Below are 19,577 nucleotides of genomic sequence, written 5' to 3' on the forward strand. Positions count from 1 at the left end.
TGGGTGTACTTAAAGTCTCCTGTGTTATCTGGGCATCTTGGTGAAAAAAATAAAAATGCTTTACTATTTAAATAGTGAACAAAAAATGTTCCAGGTTCAAACTGGTTTCCCAAATTTAATTGCATCTTATTTTATTATGCAATTTTGATCTTTAATTTGGGTAGTGAGTCTTCACCATTTATACTCTGCACTCTGCTTCCAGTTCTACATTGAAACTTGGAGTGTGCAATGTTGCTCCTAAATAGAATGATTACTTTCAAATACTGATTTCCTCACCTTCTTTCTATTGTATTGATAGCACTGAGGCTTAAGTTTTATAGGTTTATTCAGATATTTAATCAATTTGAGTATGGTGGCATCAGTTTTCCACCAACCATTTTGACATTAAATCCAAAATTAATTACTTCAGTTAATTTGAACAATTTTAAAATTAAAAATGAGTTTTCAACACTGGGCAGCAGTTTCTTAGAGCTGACTTATCCTGACAATGTTCTCTTTCCAAAGTATCTCCATAATTAAACTTTCTAATTCTTGAATCAAGTCCAGTCAGGTGGTCATTCTTTTCTAGGGAATTGAATTGGGTCAACAGAGGTGGCCAGTCATCACAGATTGACAATTGGGTTGTAAATGATTAATGCAAATGTAAGAAAGTTTGGTAACCAATGATGTGATCCATAGAAAATAGTTCAAATTGCTATTCTGATTGACATCTTTCAAGTAATTAAAATCTTAAGACAGCTTCTAGTCGTTGGGAAATCTGTAGATGCTGTTAGAATTATGATGGTGTCCTGGATTTTGGCTGCGTCTATACCACTTTTAGGTAACAGGTAGTGCACTTTAAACCACCATCTGTCAAGGGCGCTGTGTGGCCTGAGCAGGTGAGGGGCACTTTAGTTGGCTTGATTAGGCAGGTTCTTTGAACCTGCCTAATCAAGCCAACTAAATTTTGTGGGGGATGTGGGGTGGGGGTAGGGACGGAGGAATCAGTTTATACAATTTACATCTTCATTGCCGACTGGCTAGAATATCTGGGATGGATTCAGTTGAGAAGCTACAAAAGTAATGGTTTGATTGTTTCATGGATAATTTGTTCTTTGATCAAACCAACAGCTACTGCTGGACAATTTTTGGATGAACAACATATCATTGGAAATAAAACTTAGGGGTTAAAACCCTTTTGCACTTGTAAGCTTAAGGAAATCTAGACTTCATAGCTTGTTTTCAACTTCAAAATGGTTTAAAAGCATCAGTGTTAAAAGGTTGAGTAACATGGGTTTACTAGGATCTATGAAAAGTGCTAGGCATGCAAATTTTTTCTAACTTTGAATTTAACATCTTACAAACCTACTTAGCCCATCTTAGAAAATCTCTAACCAAGCTAATAGGCTGTAAGAAAAAATGCCTCCAACACACTCAGACTACTTAAAGTCTTTTTATTATAGTACATGGGCTGAGACTGATGGGAGGGGGTTGATGAGGGTATCCACTGCCCTGATTAGCATCGGATGCCCATCCCGATAGCCATGAATGTGCCAAAGGTGCCGCCACTCTGCATCATGGTTTTCCCGATGCCGCCCATCAGCTCCCGACCCCGCATTCCGATCCTGAGAGGAAACCAAGATGGGGCCAATTGTGAACAAAAGTACTACACGGGGAGATAACCTTAACTCTCCTTTTCCAATGTGTTAATGAATTACATGCTCCAAAAGGCTTGCAGTACATGATCCTTTCCCACCTGGGGTTAGGGCAAGTTAAAAAGGATCCATAGAAGACTAGAAGACAACTGCCTTCAGTTTGTGGGAGGCACCAAATAGAGTGTAAAGTACATGGACAAGGAAACCAGTTTTTGTGCTGGGTTTACTTCCAGGGTATATGTGATTCAACAAAGACAGCTGTTTTCTTGACGGTTTTTCTTAGTGTTCAATGATGAATCTGTACAGGTTGTGTCAAGTGTAAAATGAGGATCATAACATTCACAGGTTGTGCTAACAACATTCGACAATGATTGCCACAGTAAGTGCTCAGTAAATGGTAATTTAAATGAAAAAATGGAAATAGTCTATTACATGTGAAAATGACATTTAAGGTGATGTTACTGACCTCATTCTAAACTTTAGGTAACCCAGGCTCAAATTGCCTAAGGTTACAGAACGAGTAAAGGCCAGAGGAAGTTGAGTCAGGGTTCATATTATTAAGTACTGAAGCTTCCAACTTGTCCTTTCACACTGAAGGTGGTTAAGGAACTCAGTCTCGCTCCTTAGGGGACAGCGAGGGAACGGGAACAAGGCAGACTATTCGGGCGCAGGCCTTAGTGGAGCGAGGGGGAAAGTCCGGTAGTCCCGCCCATAGGTTACCACCCCCGCCCCTCACCTGAGACAAGAAAAGGTGCCGAAGAGCGCCCCGGCCGCCATGCCCACGGCGCAACCCATCACAAAGCCCATCTTCACACGGTCGAAGCAGCTAGGCTGGGACTGTCCATAGGGACCCACGGCCACCGGCATCTGCGGGGTTCGAGGGTTAGGGAAATGGAGGCCTAGCCGCAATCCCGAGAATCGGGCGGGGGCCAGAGGAAGCGGGGTGGGGGGCGGGGCGGGCCCAAGGGTTCGGGGAAGTCCGGGAAGGAAAATCAGCAGTAGCCCGATTCCATCACCCTCTTAGAGTTCGGACCCCCGAGCCCCGACCTCACCTCGCTTGCTGTCTGGGTCGCTTAGTTCCACGTCTCACAAGGAACGCAACGCGGAGCGCCGCTCGTGGCCTGAGGAATCGCTTCCGGGGCGCTGAGCAATACTTCCGGGAGTCCGTAACTGGGGACTGCAGCCGCTTGTGGCGAGGGGCTGTGCCACCGGGATCATGCTGCTGCGATCAGCTTGGAGGCGGGTGGCCGAGCCCCTGCTCTCGGCTCCTGGGCCGAAACCCGTGGCGCTCGCTCGAGGTCTGTGCCTGCGCGGTATGCCTCGGTTACGCTTACTGCCACCCTTCTGAAGACATTGACCCTTCTCCTCTGCGCTGCTACGCACCTTGATATTCTCGAGCCTCCCTCTTCCGCTCGCTTCCCAGACCCTCTCACCCTTCCCCGAGTCTGTACCCCTAACATTTTCTCAGGCTGGCCTTCAGAGCGGCTGACTTCGCCGCTTGCGCCTCAGATCCTGTCCTGCAGACCCTCAGCCGTTGAGTCATGGCCTTCAGACGTCTGCGGCCAACTTTTAGAGATGCTAGTCGTCCAGCCAGTAACCTTTGATGATCTTGCCTACTCTGTCTTCCCATTCCTTCTAAATGCCTTTGCCCTTTCAGAGTTCTCCCCACTCCCAACGATGCAATATGAATATTGTCCCAACATTCCTTCCAAGAACCCTGTCTCTATGCCTTCCTTTTACAGTTTGCTCAAATTCTTTTTTTGCTCTTTTCATTGAGATTCAACTCCAGCATGCCTTAAACTTACTTCATTTCCACCAACTTTTACCCTCTGCTCTCTTGGATACCGTGTCCGTAGTTGCATCCCAACTTTCACTTGGCCACTAGGTTTCTTTTTCTTTCTTTTTTATTTTATTTTTTTTCTTTTGTCAGTTGCAGACCATGTTCCCCAGTCTGCTGTTCCCTCAGATACAGCTACTGCTCCGGAGGTGGAGTCGGTGCTGCGACCTTTGTATATGGATGTGCAAGCTACAACTCCTCTGGTAAGGATGGAAGGACAGCTTTTCCCAATGCTGTTTGTAGGAATTATATTGTAGAAGTGACAGTGTACAGAAATGTCTGGGTCCTTGTTGGACTAAGCCATTTAGAAGTGTGTACTGGGAAAAGCAATGAACCAGAAGTTGTAGACCACTAGAAATGGCCCAATTACATACCAGCTGTTGATCTTGTTCAAATCACTTCAGAGCAGGCACTGTAGTAGTATTTAAAACCTTGGGCTCTGGAATTAGCCAAACTGCTACTTAGTAGTTATGTGAATTTGGGCAAATAGTAAATTAATTAAAAGACATAAAGCAGCTCTTAGCAGCTTGGCACATGATATTAATGCAAGGTTTCACCATCATGGATTCTGTCATGTCCTGGCCCCTTGTAGATCACATTTCCGGATTGGAATGGGAACACTTGCAGAAATGGCTATCAGGACAAGGCCATGTTTGTAGATTACCTGGAGAGATGGTAGAATAGTCTAATTTAGGATAGATTGGGACTGAGAGTATATTAGGCTTTATTTGGTTAGTACCTGAGGATCTGGAAGAATGTTTGAGGCCTGATCTAGGCAGTGTCTAAGGGAAGTGTGTTGAGACAGATCTGAGGGAAGGAGTGGGTCTTGAGTTAACTATGGGCTCAAGGAAACTGATCTGTTCTGTCGTGCTCAGGACCCTCGGGTGCTTGATGCCATGCTCCCTTACCTAGTTAACTACTATGGGAATCCACACTCCCGGACACATGCTTACGGCTGGGAGAGTGAAGCAGCCATGGAACATGCTCGCCAGGTTAGTACAGAAGAGTTTAGGAGGCACTGATGTCAGGGATTCAGTGGCCTGTGGGAGGTGTCTCCTTCCTTATAGGTGTGGGTGGAAATAGAAATGGTTTGGGGCTCTTTCAGAAAGAGATTAAGAGAGCAGGCCTTGGAGTCCCTCCGAAGGCATGTGATTAGTCTCCCACATTTCCTAGCTAAATGACCTTTGGCAAGTTATTTAATTTCTTTAGACCTCAGTTTCCTCACATTGCAGGTGAGATTGTAATAGTTTCTACTCCTTATGGTTACTGAGTAGATTAAATGAGACAGTGCTAGTGATGTGTTTTCTTAAAAACATCACCATCATCATCATTATTTTATATTGGACTGGAAAAGAGCCTGGGATCTGGGCTGTAAGCTTCTTTGGGCAGTTGATAGAATGCGGTGGAGCTCTTCTTGCTTAGAAGCCCTGTCCTGGTTAGAGCCAAGTACTTGCCTAGGGAACTGATGTTACCTATCTCTTTCTTGGCTTGCAGCAAGTAGCATCTCTCATTGGGGCTGATCCTCGTGAGATCATTTTCACTAGCGGTGCTACTGAGTCCAACAATATAGCAATTAAGGTAAGAGAAGGGAACTAGAGGGCTTATTTGGGCTTTCCTGACTTGGGAGATGATGTCCTTCCATCATTTGGGCTCATATATGATCTCCCAGCCACTCACTCCCCGCCCTGTTGTGAAGAGAAGACACAACACACTCTTTCTGATTTGCGTCTTTCTTCAACCCTTTGCAATCTAACTTAAGTCTTTGCTCCTATTGAACTGAGTATAGTAAGGAGTTAGATAGGAAAGGAGGTGGCTCTTGAACCATTAACCATTTGGTGTTTTGGATGGCAGCTACTTCAGAGAGTGGCTTATGGTGACTCAACCCTTTTCCCTATGCTTTTGATCTAGTCACCATGAAGTCCAGAATGCACTTGTAATTGGCATGTTTCTCAGCTTCACCATTATATATATGATTTCAGGGCTACCTTCCTGTCAGCCATACCTTTTTTTTCTTTTCAGATATGTTTGCACCAACTTCCTCCTTTTTCTTAAGATGTCCCCATTTTCAAGTACTCATTGCTGTGGTGCCTTTTGCCAGCATCACTTGGTCACCCATTCTGAGATCAGTCACAGTGTCCATGGGACATACAGAACTTTGGCACTTAAAAAATTAAAATTCCACCCTTAGTAGTCATGTTGGTGTTTCACAGAACATAATCATCTTTGTTTGGGCCTGGTTGCTAGGATCATCTATGTAAATGCCCAGGCTCTGATAAATTGTGGGCTGCTAAATGTTCAATTCTGGCTTCATCTTCTCCCACCATTGTCTTTCAATTGTGCTTCCAGTGTTGGTTTTTTTCTGACCCTGGCCTGACTATAAGAGGCCTGGGAGAAGCTCCAGAATCATCAACATTCTTCCTGGTCCTGTTAGCAGGAAAGTGTCCTTCCTTGGGACTGCAGAAACCACAGAGCCAGGGTGGAGGTCCCTTGAAAGATGGAGATGGTTTCAAAACTATGAAAATGTTTGTTTTTAAAGTCTCCACAGATCCCAAACCTAGAGGGCAGGGATTGCTAAAAATAGTTGTGATGGTGTTTTCTTTAGTTTCCTGATGAGTAGAGTAAATGTCATTCTACTATTAGAGCATTCTGCACTTTGGGTAAGTGAGATTAGAGGGGGAGGCAACTTTTAAAAATTTTCCTTTTATTTTTTTCATCCGTGAGAACATACAGTTTTTATGTAGTTATAATTTTGGCCTAATTAGTTTTACATTCTGCTTCTAAAGTGAGTATTACATGCTCTAGGGGGCTGGGGTTACACATTTTATTTCTTTTAATTTTTAAAAAGTAATTCATACATTTGTGTTAAGATTTTTTAACACTATAGAAAAGTCTGAAACAAAGTATAAGTCTTCTTCTTCTTCCTCTCCTATTTTGACCCTGTTCTTGCTCTGCAAAGTTAATTCCGTCAATTCTAAATTGCTTCTTAAAATTGTTCCAGAAAAATTATCCATATATACAAATTTGTTTTTAATATTTTCACAAATTGTAGCATGCTATAGTTATTTTTCTGTAACCATTTATAACATATCCTATATTCTTCCATTTAAAATTCCATTATTAAGATAACTACATTCTTTTTTGTGGAATTGTTATCACAATAGTCATTGTTTTATTCATTTCTCTTATTGGTTATATTTCATCTTTCCATTTTTTAAGGATCGTAAGTATAACTACAATATATTTTGTCTCTGTGGCTTTATCTAGCTTTTGAAATATTTCTCTAAGATAAACTCCCAAAAGAGGAATCACAGTTAAAGAATGTGAATATAGCTTTTAAGACATCTTTCTAAATTCATCTCTAAAGAGTTATAGCATAAATATTGGCATTAGCAAGGTATAAGTGTCTCTGAGTTTTATTTCTACAGTGCCAGCTTTGTGTGTCAGTATTACCATATTTGCATGTTTTACTGTTAAATAGAAATAAAAGAGAGTGGCTTTTGCTTGGGATGCAAGGGTCCTAGGCATGTTCCCTATTTTCTATGTATTTGGTCTTTGTCCTCTGTTCCTGGTACAGAGCTTCAAAAACCCTTGGAGTTTCCTAAATAATGAGATTGTCTTTTGTTATTCAAAACAAACCCCTTTGGACCATGCTTGGGTTTATGGTAACGAGGTGATTCATGGTGGGCCCTCAGTTTCAAGGGACAGGCTGCACTCCAGAAAGATCAAACATGTGATTAGAGCTCTGCTGCCCTCTGGGGAGGAAAGTGGGGCTGGATATTGAGTTCAGTCCTGTGGCCAATGATATAATCAGTTGTGCCTATGTAATGAAACCCCCATAAAAACTCTGGACACCGAGGCTCAGAGGAGCTTCCAGGTTGGTGTGAGAAGGTGGTGTGCCTAGATTTTATGAGGAGAGGGCATGAAAGCTCTGTGCCCCTCTTCCTATGCATCTCTTCCACTTGGCCATTCCTGGGTTGTATACATTATACTAAAATTCTAACCATAAGTACAGTGCTTTCAGTGAGTTCTTTGAGTTGTTCTTGTGAATGATTGAACTTTAGGGGGCTGTGGGAAGCCCTGAATTTGTAGCCATCTGGCCAGAAGTATGGGTGGGTGGTTTGTGCCACCCAGGCTGGCATTTAAAGTGGGGTCAGTCTTGTGGAGACCCTTAATTTGTGGGATTTGCACTAACTCTAGGTAATTAGCATTAGAATTAAATCGATTTGTAGGACACCCAATTGGTGTTAGAAAATTGGGATGAAAATTATTGTTATCTCTCTGAATGTATTCTTCCTTCCATCACCACCAATTTCTAGGGGGTGGCTAGATTCTACAGGTCACGGAAAAAGCACTTGATCACCACCCAGACAGAACACAAATGTGTCTTGGACTCTTGCCGTTCATTGGAAGCTGAGGGCTTTCAGGTCACCTACCTCCCAGTGAAGAAGAGTGGGATCATTGACCTTAAGGTAGGAGTGGATCTTGGCAAGAGGGTTAAAATTAGAGGAGCTTGGCTTTACCCTGTAAATCTTTCTCTTCGAGCTGGAAGGATTAGATCTAATGGTGAGGGTGGGGACTTAGAGAAATAGGCCTGGCAGAGAAACCAAAAGTATGTTCCTGTTGAATATGTATCATCTTCCTTTTCTCTGGAAGGTGTGTTTCTCAGCTTTGTTGGTGCTTACTGGTTTGTATGGGAGTCATCAGGCATGTGTGCAGGATGCCAGGAGCTCATACTCACCATGGCAATGCTTTAGCTTCTGCCTCCCCTACACTGATATCTCTCTTCCCTCTAAAGTGGTATAGTTTTTTAAAAGAATTTCCCTTTTGGGCCCATATCATTATTTGTCCATTTTGGGTAGTAAGTCCAAGCATCTTATCTACCAGATTTTGGATATAAGCATTCCTAGGCATATCCTAAGATGCAATTTGTAGACAGAACACTGTCATATGCAAATAGAGGTATTTTTACTTCTTCCTTTCCAGCCTGGAAACCTTTTATTTCCTTTTTTTGCTTAAAGTCCTGGCAAAAACTTGTGGTTGTTCCTGATGTTACATGTTAGACAAAAGCTTTCACCATTAAGTATGATGTTAGTTGTGGATTTTACATAGCTGCTCTTTCATAGATGTCTTTTATCAGGAAGTTCTCTTTTCTTAAATTATTTTTAATCAAGAAAGGCTATTGGATTTTTATCAGTTGCCTTTTATTGTGTCTATTGAGATGATAATGTGTTTTTGTTCTCTATTCTGTTAATATGGTATATATACTGATCGATTTTTTTGTGTATATTGAATTTTTATTCCTGGATTGAATTCTACTTGATCAAGGTGTGTGATCCTTTCTATGTGTTGCTGGATATATTGATCTGTAGTTTTCCTGTGATATCTTTGCTTGGTTTTGCTATCAGGGTAACATTTGTCTCAGAGTAGACATGGTTGTAACCTGCTGTTTCAGTTTTACTGACCACTGCACCCTTCACAAAACCCTCCATGTCAGCCAAACTACCTTCACATCTCTCTCATGTGCCCCGGCCAGTCCTATTTTGGGCCTGATCTTACATATCCCCTCACCTTTGATCTATTCTCCTTTTCTTTGCACTTACCTTAATATTCCTCTTTTAAAAACTTGAGCCCCTCCCCCCTTCATAAAATCTCCTTGGCTGTTCCAACCCTTTTTAATCTCTTTTCAAAATTCTCTCAGTTACTTAAAGGCTTATTATTACTTCTATGCTCTGTTGTATGCATATGTCTATCTCTCTACTAGGTTGTTTCTTGAATGCTAGAAGCACATATTTTCTGTATTTTTATTTTTCATAATACTTAACATAGTGTCTTTCACTTCATAGTATTTCTTGTGCCATAGTTCTAGGCACTGGGGATAGAGGGATGAACAAGACAAGCCTAGAGCCCATGTTCAGGGAGCTTACATTTTAGTGAAGGGGACAGTTAACATGTAAACAAACACAGAAATGAAATAATTATGAATTGAGATAAATGCTCTAAGAAAGCAAACAAGAAACTGAGAGAAACAACATTGAGAACCTACATTAGACCAGTGTCAGGGTAAACATTGATGTTGGGAGGTGATTAATAATTCCTTTAAGATAAATGTTTTAGATGTGGTCCCTACCTAGGTATTACAAATAGTAACCTTGTTTTTTGCTACTTACTTTGTTCTTTGCAGCTTACTCTTGACAACCTAATGTAGGAAAGGCTCCTCCTCTTTTTTAAACTAAACTTTTAATTTTTAAATAATTGTAGGTTCACATGCAATTGTAAGAAATAACACAGAAAGAGTTCATGTACCCCTTAGTTTCTCTCAATAATAACATTTTACAAAAATGTAGTACAATATCACAACTGGGATATTCACATTGATACAATCTACCAATCATCCTCTGATTTCTCCAGTTTTACTTGGATACACTTGTGTGTGTATTTAGTTCCATGCAATTTCATCAGGTGTTGTTTTAAGTAACCACTACCACAGTCAAAATACAATTTCATCACTACAATGATGCTTCATGTTGTTCTTTTAAACCACTAATTTTATCTTCATTTTTTTAATTTTATCATTTCAATAATATTACATAAATGGAATCATATACCATGTAACCTTTGGGGGTTGGCTTTTTTCACTTAGCCTAAGTCTTTGATAAGTCATTTACATTGTTGTGTGTCTCAGTTGTTTGTTCCTTTTAATTGCTGACTAGTATTCCATATGTGGATGTACCACAATTTGTTTAACCATTCACATGTTGAAGTATATTTGGGTTCTTTCTAGATTTTGGCTATTACGAATAAAGATACCATGAATGTTTATGTATAGTTTTTTTGGTGTGAATTTATAAGTTTTCACTTCCCTAATATAAATAAATGCCACAGAGTGCAGTTACTGGGTCATCTGGTGATTTCGTATCATACTTAGTTTGTCGATGTAAGAACATCCAAACCTATAGAGAATTTATATAAGTTTATTTGAGCCAAACTGATGACATGCCAGGAAGCAAGATCTGAAATGCTCTGGAGAGTGACACTTTTTCATTTTCTTTTAAACATTTGGAATTAAGGGGGGAACTACAGCAGATTACATGAAGAAGAGAGAAAGCTTAAAGCACGGAGCTCTCTAATTGGATTACGGGATAGGAAACAAGATTATGCGTTCCCTTGAAGGCCTTTGAAGATTTCCGAAAAAGATGATTACTCTGGCATTTCAAAGGTGTGATAACCCAGATGCACAAGAACAATGGGCAGGGCTTGCTTAAGGAGAAGATAAACCTTTTACTAAAAAAAAAAAAATTTATGCTTTGGGTGGTAGACAGGCAATAGAATATACAGATGTCAAATTATAATGTACACCTGAAAATTATATAACTGTATTAACCAATGTTACCCCAATAAACTTAATTTAAAAAAAAAAATTTATGGCTAGGTGGAAAACCAGAGTGTAAGGTAAAAATGCGTGACATGCCAAGAGAAGTTTTAAAAGGAAGTCTTTATTGGGAGAGGGCTTCTGGGCGAGGTTCTCTGGTCTCGAGAGGAAAGGGGGCCATAGAAGTCACACCCTGGGACAGGAGAGCGTAGTTTTTATAGGGTTATGTGGGGGTAGGGTATAGAATGGGGAATGTCAGTTGAGCATCTGGATTAGGGTGGTGGCGGATTAGGGCGGTGGCACCCGATGTCAAGCTGGGAAGCCTCCAGGCAGCTTCCCGCAGAGCTAACACAGAGGAGAGGAACAATTAGGAGGATGGTTTTTATAAACTATGTAAATGTCTAACCAATGTACTGTATACTTTAAACTAATTAAAATAAATAAATAAATAAAGTTTTAGGCCTGAAACTGTGATTACCCACCATGACCTACTCAGTTAGGAATTATGATCAGATCACCCTGTGAGGTTACTTTTGGACACTTATTTATTACAGCAGTCCTATTTTGTTCACAACTTTTATAAAGAACAAAAACTGTCAGTGTTTTCCAGTTTACTATATAATTTTATATTCCCATAAATGAATGCATCTTTGCCAATATTTTGTGTTGTCACTATTTTTATTTAAAACATTCTGATAGGTGTATAGCAAAAGACCCCTTTCAAAGACTAAGCTTGCCTATATTCTAAGTCAAGGGGAACTTGATGGTACTATAGTCTTCTTACTCCTGATATTTTTAGGAACTAGAGGCTGCCATCCAGCCTGATACCAGCCTGGTTTCTGTCATGACTGTGAACAATGAGATTGGAGTGAAGCAGCCCATTGCGGAAATAGGTGAGTATCATGGGTGGACCCTGAGGCTTACCCAGCACTGGGATTCATCAGAACATCTCTTTATTATGCTCAATTAGAGCAAGAGACTCACCATGTAACCTCTTAGTCACATTAGCAAATCTGTTAATCTTCCTCTTTTAAATCAAAAAAGATCTATAAATTAATCTGATTTATTGAAAGGCCAGGTAAGAAGAGTTGTGCATCCCTACATCAGGGGTGTTTCAATTTGGTTCTTTGAACTTGCTCTCATTTATTCTAGTCAAGGAAGCTAGAGCTGAGAGAGTAATTTACTATATGACTAGATGCTAATGCCAGATGCAGTTTTGTCTTAGAACTCATGGTACCTTGTGAGATCACTGCCAGCTGACTTCCCAACACTGAGCTATGGTTCTTTCCCTCTGTCGTTTCCTCAGGGCAGATTTGCAGTTCCAGAAAGATATATTTCCATACGGATGCAGCCCAGGCTGTTGGAAAAATTCCACTTGATGTCAACAACATGAAAATTGATCTCATGAGTATCAGTGGTCACAAAATCTATGGTCCAAAAGGTACCAAGCCCTCCTAGAGTACCTCTGCTCTGTACTCCCTGTAAACCCTTTGACACATGTTCCTTCAACTCATTTGGGACTGCCATTGTTCTCAGAGGAAGTCGTAAATTCAGAGTACTTTGCAGAATCCAGATGTCATTTAGCAATAGCCAGGGATACGTGCCTATTTGAAGATCCTTGTGGTTACTATGTAGCAGACCATTCTACCTTGTTCTCTTTAGAAAATCCTTAGAAAGCATGTAGACATTTAGTTTAGGAACAGGGGGTTTTGTCACATCAAATTTAGCTACATAAGTCCAGCTGCCTTGTCTGCCCCTGTAATATGTAGAGCAATATTTTTTTAGTCCTTTAAACCCCCTACCTACACCCTCCAGTATCTTACTTTAACCTACGGGAAGATCGTGTGGGTTTTTACATCTCTTGGTGTTTGTTCCTAGACTTGTAGTCCATGCTCCTGTTAGTCTCCCAAGAATACTTGTCCATTCTCTATGGTCCTATTGGCCTAGGGATGTTTTCTAGCTAGAATTCTGCCTCTTCGCCTCAACCTTTGTGATGATACTGTTCTCTATTTTATGGAGGTATCCATAAAAAAACAAACAACTACTCTTCTGTCTTTGGGGTGAGGGCCTGTGGTGGTTGGTTGGTATGCCAGTACACTTTCTGTGTCTGAAGGGTGTGTCATCTGGGTATATGTACACCCTGTGGAAAAAGGTATGATATCACCTGGAAGTATGTAAGATGGCTTTTTCTAAAGGTTCCCAGAGGTTGCAGAAAGTGTTTTTGTGAACTGTTATTTTAAAAAGCTCAAGAGCAATGCTATATTTAACTAAAATGTTGCCTTTATTGGCTCTAATTGAAGATCTATCTATTTTGATAAAATCAATTAACTCATACTGAGCAGAGTTCTAATCTGTGCCTAAATGTGTACAGGTATCATTGATTATCCAAACTCTTGCTTTCTGAACTCAGGATCTAAGTAGATTTAGGTAACATTTTTTTCCTTCATTATCTAGACATGGAATCTGAGCACTTGCTCTCTGAATTTGGGAACTGCAGAGATTCAGATAGGATGCTTGAATTTGATTCTTTTTAATGAGAAAATGAACATAAATTATTTTAAAACTCAGATCCTTCATAATAAATTTACGAACCACTGCCTTAATTATTATTAATCTCTGCCTAAATAGTTGTTCTGTGTGAGAGAGGATGAACTTCATCAAGGACTCACTCTATTCGAAACCCTTGATTGCTTAGTGAATATCTTTGCACATTCATGCTCATATTTTGGTATGAAATTCCAGTAGGTAGGTTTGCTAAATCACAGGCCATATGTATTTTTAAGTTTTGATAGACCCTGGGAGATTGTGCTATTTTTTTACTTCCATTTTTATTCTATTTAGACAAGGTAACGTATTCACATGGTTCCAAATTCAAAAGCTACAAAAAGGCACAGGATAGAAAGTCTTTCACTTCCGTCTCCCAACCATGTAGTTTTCCCTTTGGGGAGGCAGTTTCTTGAGTATTTTTCCAGAATTATTCTATATGCAAACACATATATACTTCCTCTCCTCCCCCTCTGCTTTTTTACTCCAAAGATAGCATACTATACCCATTGTTCTCTGTCGTGTTTTTTTTTTTAACCTACACGTACATTTTCTTTTAAAAACAACTGATATATAGACTTTATTAAGATTTCACCAGTTTTCTAACAATGTATCTTGGAGATTTTACAGTGGCAGTATAGGAGCTTCTTCATTCTTTTACCCACCTGCTTTATATTTCATCGTATGGATGTACTGTAGTTTATTTGCCCTTTCCCCTAATGATGGGCGTCTAAGTCATTTCCTCTTTTTTTGATATTATGAATAATGCTGCATTGATGTCATTTAACATAAGGAGCTACTTTAAACTTAAAATGACCATAAGGTCATTACTTCTGGTAGTTACCCCCCTGATGTTAAATAATTTTGGTAAGTATTATGCTTTAACTGCTGTTTTTTCTTTTCTTCCAACTTTTTTTATTTTGAAAAATTTTAAGCTTACAGAAAAGTTTAAAGAATATTTTCACCTTTTCAGAAAGTGATATTGTGTTTCATATGCATTTTTCTTTTTCTCTTTTTTGTAACAAACTTTGTTTCCCAGGGGTTGGTGCCATCTACATTCGTCGCCGGCCCCGCGTGCGTGTAGAGGCCCTGCAGAGTGGAGGGGGACAGGAGCGGGGTATACGGTCTGGGACGGTGCCCACACCCTTGGCGGTGGGCCTGGGGGCTGCGTGTGAGGTGGCACAGCAAGAGATGGAGGTATGGAGAGAGCATTTCCCTCCCTCAACTTCTTCCCTTGTACTGGGTCTCTTATTGGAGGCTTCTCGGCATGATTGGATCAGATCTCTGCCAGAAGAGGAGGTTTTAAGAACACTGTCCTTGACCCAGTGCCACTAACATCTTGTTCTGAGGGAGGTGTTATGGGCTCTAAAATTCAGGCCCTTTCAGGAATTATCAGCTTGTTTATTTCTGGGTGATTGGAACCATGTGTCTAGTTATTGAGCACGTTTGCATGTCAGGCACTATGCTCAGTACCGGGGATACAGTGGTCTCTGTGAGTAACACGGGACGATAGGTGGGTCTGATGCAGTCACTTCTGGGCACAGAAGGGCTCCATGTCCTGTGTTTCTGAGCTGTTGATAGTCACTGTGCTTAGTTCTGCCTTGCCTGCTCCTTAGTATGACCATAAGCGAATTTCAAAGTTAGCGGAGCGGCTAATACAGAAGATAATGAAGAACCTTCCAGATGTGGTGATGAATGGGGACCCTGAGCACCATTATCCAGGTATGAAAATGCCCTTTCTATCACCATTCTAAAAAAGCCTGAGACTCCGAGATTCTTCTTATACTGATTCTTTCTTCCAGGCTGTATCAACCTCTCCTTTGCATATGTGGAAGGGGAGAGTCTGCTGATGGCACTCAAAGATGTTGCCTTATCTTCAGGGAGGTAAGTTGGACTGGATAGCCAGGGACTGTGGCGGGAACGATTAACTCGGCTTTTAAGTTATAACAGATTATTAAGCTTCTCAGTGTGGAGATAACAGGCACAAGAGCTCTTGGTTAAGAGTAAGGGTCATTTTGTAAGTGCCTTTCTTTAGCTGGCTGGGCACAGGCTGAAGTTTGCCACCCTAGGAGGGCTTCCTAGGGTGGAATTTTGTGCCTTTTTTGTCCCAGGAAATGCCTGTATTTGTTCTAGTACTATATTAGCAGTTCTGTTGCAGGCCTTCAGAATTAAAGTATGCTTCGAAGGCCACTAAGGGTTTAGCGGTCATTCAGGCTAGTACAAGATGGTGCATTCAGTCATAGGTGAGTGAGCACATATTCTGCTGCCTTTTATTGTCAGACCAGCTCATGAGATGTCATGCTTTGGTAGTGTCCTTGCTCAAGGAATTTATCCTCCATAGAGGCCAGAGGTGCTGGGTTTACATCCTGAAAATGCAGGCAGCATCAGGCCCTATAGCTCTGCCAGATTAGAATGTGTCTTGTCTCCATGGCATGACTCTAAAGACCTGAGGGGTGGGAGCAAGATCGGGGTTTGGTGCTAAAAACAGATGTTGATGATGAACTGAGCAAGGCTCTGTATCTTTTTTCTCAGTGCCTGCACCTCTGCATCCCTGGAGCCCTCTTATGTCCTTCGAGCAATTGGCACTGATGAGGATTTAGCTCACTCTTCTATCAGGTTAGTCCTTTGAGCTGCAACATTTATGAAAGGCATCCTCTTTTGTATTTTTCACCTCCTGTTGTGGTATCCCTCAATCTGTATTTCCTTGTCCCTTCTGAATTCATGAAAGTTTCTAGAGCAGTGGTTCTTGGACTTCATTGAATACCACCTACAAAGTTTGTACAAGATGATTTCTGAGTTCCACACTCAGAGATTCTAATTCATTCGGTCTGGATGAGGAGGAAATTTCTTCTCAGATGATTCTAATGTGGCTGGTGCACAAACCATATTCTGAGAAACTCTGATCTAGAAGGGAGGGACCATTTTCGCTTCAGGTCTTTTGCGGAATAAATCCTCATTGAGTATTTGCCAAATGAATTTTCCCCAGTGCTAGAGCTCTGATGCAAAGTTCTTGTCCTGTGCATTTTTCAGGTTTGGCATTGGCCGTTTCACTACAGAGGAGGAAGTGGACTACACAGTAGAGAAGTGCATTCATCATGTGAAACGTCTTCGAGAAATGAGGTATGCACTGTTGTACCAGAGACTCTTTGGAAGAAATTGCAGTGCTGACTTTTCTCTTGTCCTCAGGCTCCGTGTTCGCACAGCCACAAACCAAAGTTTGGGAATACTTGGATTTTAAGACTTACAAGTTCTACAAAGAAAGAAAGTAGATCTCCTTAGCTACTTATTTTTAGACTAGGAAAGAGTATTTTTAAAAACTGAAGAACTACATAAAATCAGATGTTTTTCTGTTGTTGCTGATATTATTAATAGTTGTCATTGCAGCAATATCAATACAAAATTAGTTATTTATAGATTAAATATAGGAAAATTTCCTTTTAGATAGGATCCTTGGCGTAGGAGACAATGTTAGCTTCCTAAGCCCTCACTCATCCAATACCTCTTTTCTTTGGCAGCCCTCTCTGGGAGATGGTGCAGGATGGCATTGACCTTAAGAGTATCAAGTGGACCCAACACTAGCAATATGGTCCTCTGACTTTGTGTTGGTCTGGCAGCTCTTGCCTCATCAACCCATGCAAAGCCTGGTACCTTGTTATACCCAGTGGATGCTCCATGTTCAAACCAGAATTAGTAGAGCCCAGTTGACTTCAGCATCAGCCCACCTCCAAGACAGAAACACAAGAAAACTCTTTCCCCAGCCTCAGCTTCTTTGGTGGAGAACACTCCCCGTTTTTCTCCAAGAGTCCTTCTCAAGTCTTACAGTGAGTGGGTGTCTCACTCTGAAACAGGAGGGACATTGTTATGGTATTGCTGCTGGATGTGTCTGTATCCTCGGTGGAGAAGGCCAGAGGAACTGAAAGAACACCATTCGGGGATCCTGATGCTGTACATGGTCGTTTTTGTTGCTTATTGCTGCTCAGCAAGACTGACTCCCTTCAGAAACGAGCATAATCAACTATGACTTAATCTTTTTTTTTTGGCTCCAAAGGCCACCTCTTCATATTGACTGTAGATCGAACAAAAAACTTCTTAGAAAGCTTGTCTCCTTTCTGTTCTTGTCCTCCTTTCTTTCTTTTGGCCTAGTGGAGTGAGAATTATGACTCTACACATTATTCTAATTCATTTCTTTTAAAATTTTTGTTAATTTGCAGATAATAGAAATAAAATCACCTTCTTCTGTTTACTCTGTGACTTTATGAGAGGCTCAAGGAAAATTCCAAGCTGTGCTTGAGAATCGTAGAGCACACTACTACTCTACTTGATTTCTGCAGATGACTCATTCTGCTCGCATATTTCTTTATTCAGCAGTTGAGTGCCTGTCAGGAGCCTGACATTGTACTGGGTATTAAAGATACACTGGTTAACAGGACTAAAAAGGACCCTGCACTCATTGAGCTTTCATTCTGGTAACAACACAGAAAATAACAAGTAAACAAATAAGGCTATTATAGATTGTGATGGGTACTATGGAAAAAGTAGAGTGGTAAGAAGAAATAACGAGTGTACTAGGAAAGCTTTTTGAGGATGTGTTATGTAAAAACATAATTTCGAGCCATGGAAAGATGAGTGAGGGATGAGAAGGAGCAGCAAAAGCAAAGAGCCTGAAGTATGAAAAATCATGGTGTGCTTGAGAAACCAACAGAAGGCCCGTGCAACTACAGTAGTTTTTTTTTCCATTTATAGATCTGAAACTATAGTTGGGTAATTATCAGCACACACATACACACATACATATTTAAAGTGTTTTATTTTGATTATATATTTGAATGTATTGCCAAGTTGTAAATGTATTTATGTGGATGATAGTTAAAACAGTTTGAAAGATAGGCCAAAGTATGGTACATGCAGATGAACAGGGGAAGGAAGAGAGGAAATTATAGAAATTCTTAAAATTTTTTTATTTGAATAGATTTATAAAAAGGCTGCAAAATGTCCATCACTCAATTTCCTTTGATTTTAACATCTTATGTGAAACTATGGTATATTTGTCAAAACTAAGATCAACATCTAGACATTAATATTAAAGATTTTTTTTCAGATTTCACAAGTTTTCCCACTAATGTCCTTTTTCTGTTCCAGGATCCAATCCTGCATACTACATTGCATTTAGTAGTTTTTGCTTTTAATGAACTACATATTATACTTACAAAGAGTATATTTAATAAAGTATGGGTTTGGTTTAAAGTATAGCCTTGTTTTGTTATTTGCTGGTTTTGGCACATTGGGCTAGCACCAGGCAAGTCTGCTACACAAATTTCCTCAAAAGTTGTAGTTCATAGAGTTGTGAGAATTTAGTCCTTTATTTTGTTAGTTGACTCCTCCTGGCTTTCTGATTTGGAAGATTAGTTCAATTATGGTGACGGTCATCAAGATATAGGGTATAGGTAGGGGCAGTGCAGTTGGGAGGTTTGGACCAAAGCAGCATCAGAATAATTCTTCTATAATAAAATATTTCCTATAAGATTTTCTATAATAAAATATTTTCTATAATAATACTCCACGTGCAGCTGTGGAGGGGTTAATGAAGACTGATGGATAAGGCTCCCTGGATTGAAAATTGTAAATGAAAAAAAGCATCAGCTTTCGGTTCTATCAGGGAATCATCAATAGGACTAGGCAACACTGTAGTCCTTTTAATCTTCAAAACAATTATGCGAGGTAGGTACTATTTTCCTCTTATTGCAAAAGCTTGAGGAAATGAAGCAATTTGCACAGTCTTGCAGAAAGGGGCCGAGCCAGGTACTGTATCCACTTTGCCGCTCAGCGTCACTCCCGTAAGGCGGGGCTCGTACGCAAAAGTCGCATGCAAAGTACCCTAAGCTTCTCTCGCCCCAAACACCGGCAATTTCCGGGATATGCCCGAAAACCTCAGTGCGCTTGCGCCGTCCCGCCCATGACGTAAACCACTTTATCCCGCCCCTTCTGGAACCTGGAGCTGCAGAGCGGGCCGGCGGCCATTTTGTGAAGCGGCGGAGGAGGTGGTGGCTCCTGTGGGCTCCGGGAAGCCGTTCGCGCAGGGGCTGTCGGCCGCGGGGCGAAGGCACTCGCGCGGGGGGTAACTCGGGTCTGGGTTCAGGTACCGCGCAGCTCTCCCCGGTAAGACTCCCGCAGCCCCGGAACGGGCGGGGCTGTG

At 40.9% G+C, this 19,577-nt stretch overlaps 3 protein-coding genes across 10 annotated transcripts in view; 2 read left to right on the forward strand and 1 right to left on the reverse strand.

The window, feature by feature from the left end:
* Positions 1-1,417: 1,417 nt before the first annotated feature.
* On the reverse strand, positions 1,418-2,827 carry ROMO1 (reactive oxygen species modulator 1). The gene is made up of 3 exons (XM_016127266.2): positions 2,687-2,827; positions 2,371-2,501; positions 1,418-1,604 (listed from the first exon to the last, which is right to left on the reverse strand). Exons 2-3 carry the CDS (start codon positions 2,499-2,501, stop codon positions 1,496-1,498), a joined length of 240 nt encoding a protein of 79 aa, XP_015982752.1. The 5' UTR covers positions 2,687-2,827; the 3' UTR covers positions 1,418-1,495.
* Positions 2,793-18,631, forward strand: NFS1 (NFS1 cysteine desulfurase). 2 transcript variants are annotated; one of them, XM_016127265.2, is made up of 13 exons: positions 2,793-2,947; positions 3,565-3,674; positions 4,347-4,463; positions 4,966-5,049; positions 7,788-7,940; positions 11,640-11,733; positions 12,147-12,281; positions 14,424-14,581; positions 15,001-15,106; positions 15,187-15,268; positions 15,917-16,000; positions 16,415-16,504; positions 16,900-18,631. In XM_016127265.2, the coding sequence occupies exons 1-13, from the start codon at positions 2,851-2,853 to the stop codon at positions 16,961-16,963; spliced, it is 1,374 nt and encodes a 457-aa protein (XP_015982751.2). In that variant the 5' UTR covers positions 2,793-2,850; the 3' UTR covers positions 16,964-18,631. The 2 variants fall into 2 exon arrangements, with proteins under 2 accessions (XP_015982751.2, XP_036085368.1); XM_036229475.1 differs by having other exon boundaries at positions 2,808-2,932.
* A 744-nt stretch (positions 18,632-19,375) lies between these two features.
* CPNE1 (copine 1) overlaps positions 19,376-19,577 on the forward strand; it is a 33,350-nt gene continuing 33,148 nt past the window's right edge. For 3 of the 7 annotated variants that reach the window (XM_036229463.1, XM_036229461.1, XM_036229462.1), the window contains exon 1: positions 19,386-19,540. The gene's annotated coding sequence lies outside the window, so the exon portion shown is untranslated. Of the gene's footprint in view, positions 19,541-19,577 lie in introns of all 7 variants that reach the window. The other 4 variants (XM_036229457.1, XM_036229458.1, XM_036229460.1 and 1 more) reach the window with 3 other exon arrangements.

This window comes from Rousettus aegyptiacus, unplaced genomic scaffold, assembly GCF_014176215.1.
Source record: "Rousettus aegyptiacus isolate mRouAeg1 unplaced genomic scaffold, mRouAeg1.p scaffold_m13_p_12, whole genome shotgun sequence".
In the NCBI taxonomy this organism is placed as follows: domain Eukaryota; kingdom Metazoa; phylum Chordata; class Mammalia; order Chiroptera; family Pteropodidae; genus Rousettus; species Rousettus aegyptiacus.

Bases quoted from the DNA above. Each gene is read 5' to 3' on its own strand.
- NFS1 (XM_016127265.2), top strand. From the start codon at position 2,851: ATGCTGCTGCGATCAGCTTGGAGGCGGGTGGCCGAGCCCCTGCTCTCG. The intron at 3,675-4,346 runs GTAAGGATGGAA...TGTCGTGCTCAG, and splicing joins TGCAAGCTACAACTCCTCTG to GACCCTCGGGTGCTTGATGC. The intron at 16,505-16,899 runs GTATGCACTGTT...TTTCTTTGGCAG, and splicing joins AAACGTCTTCGAGAAATGAG to CCCTCTCTGGGAGATGGTGC.
- ROMO1 (XM_016127266.2), bottom strand. From the start codon at position 2,501: ATGCCGGTGGCCGTGGGTCCCTATGGACAGTCCCAGCCTAGCTGCTTC. The intron at 1,605-2,370 runs GTGAGGGGCGGG...GTTTCCTCTCAG, and splicing joins GGCACCTTTTCTTGTCTCAG to GATCGGAATGCGGGGTCGGG.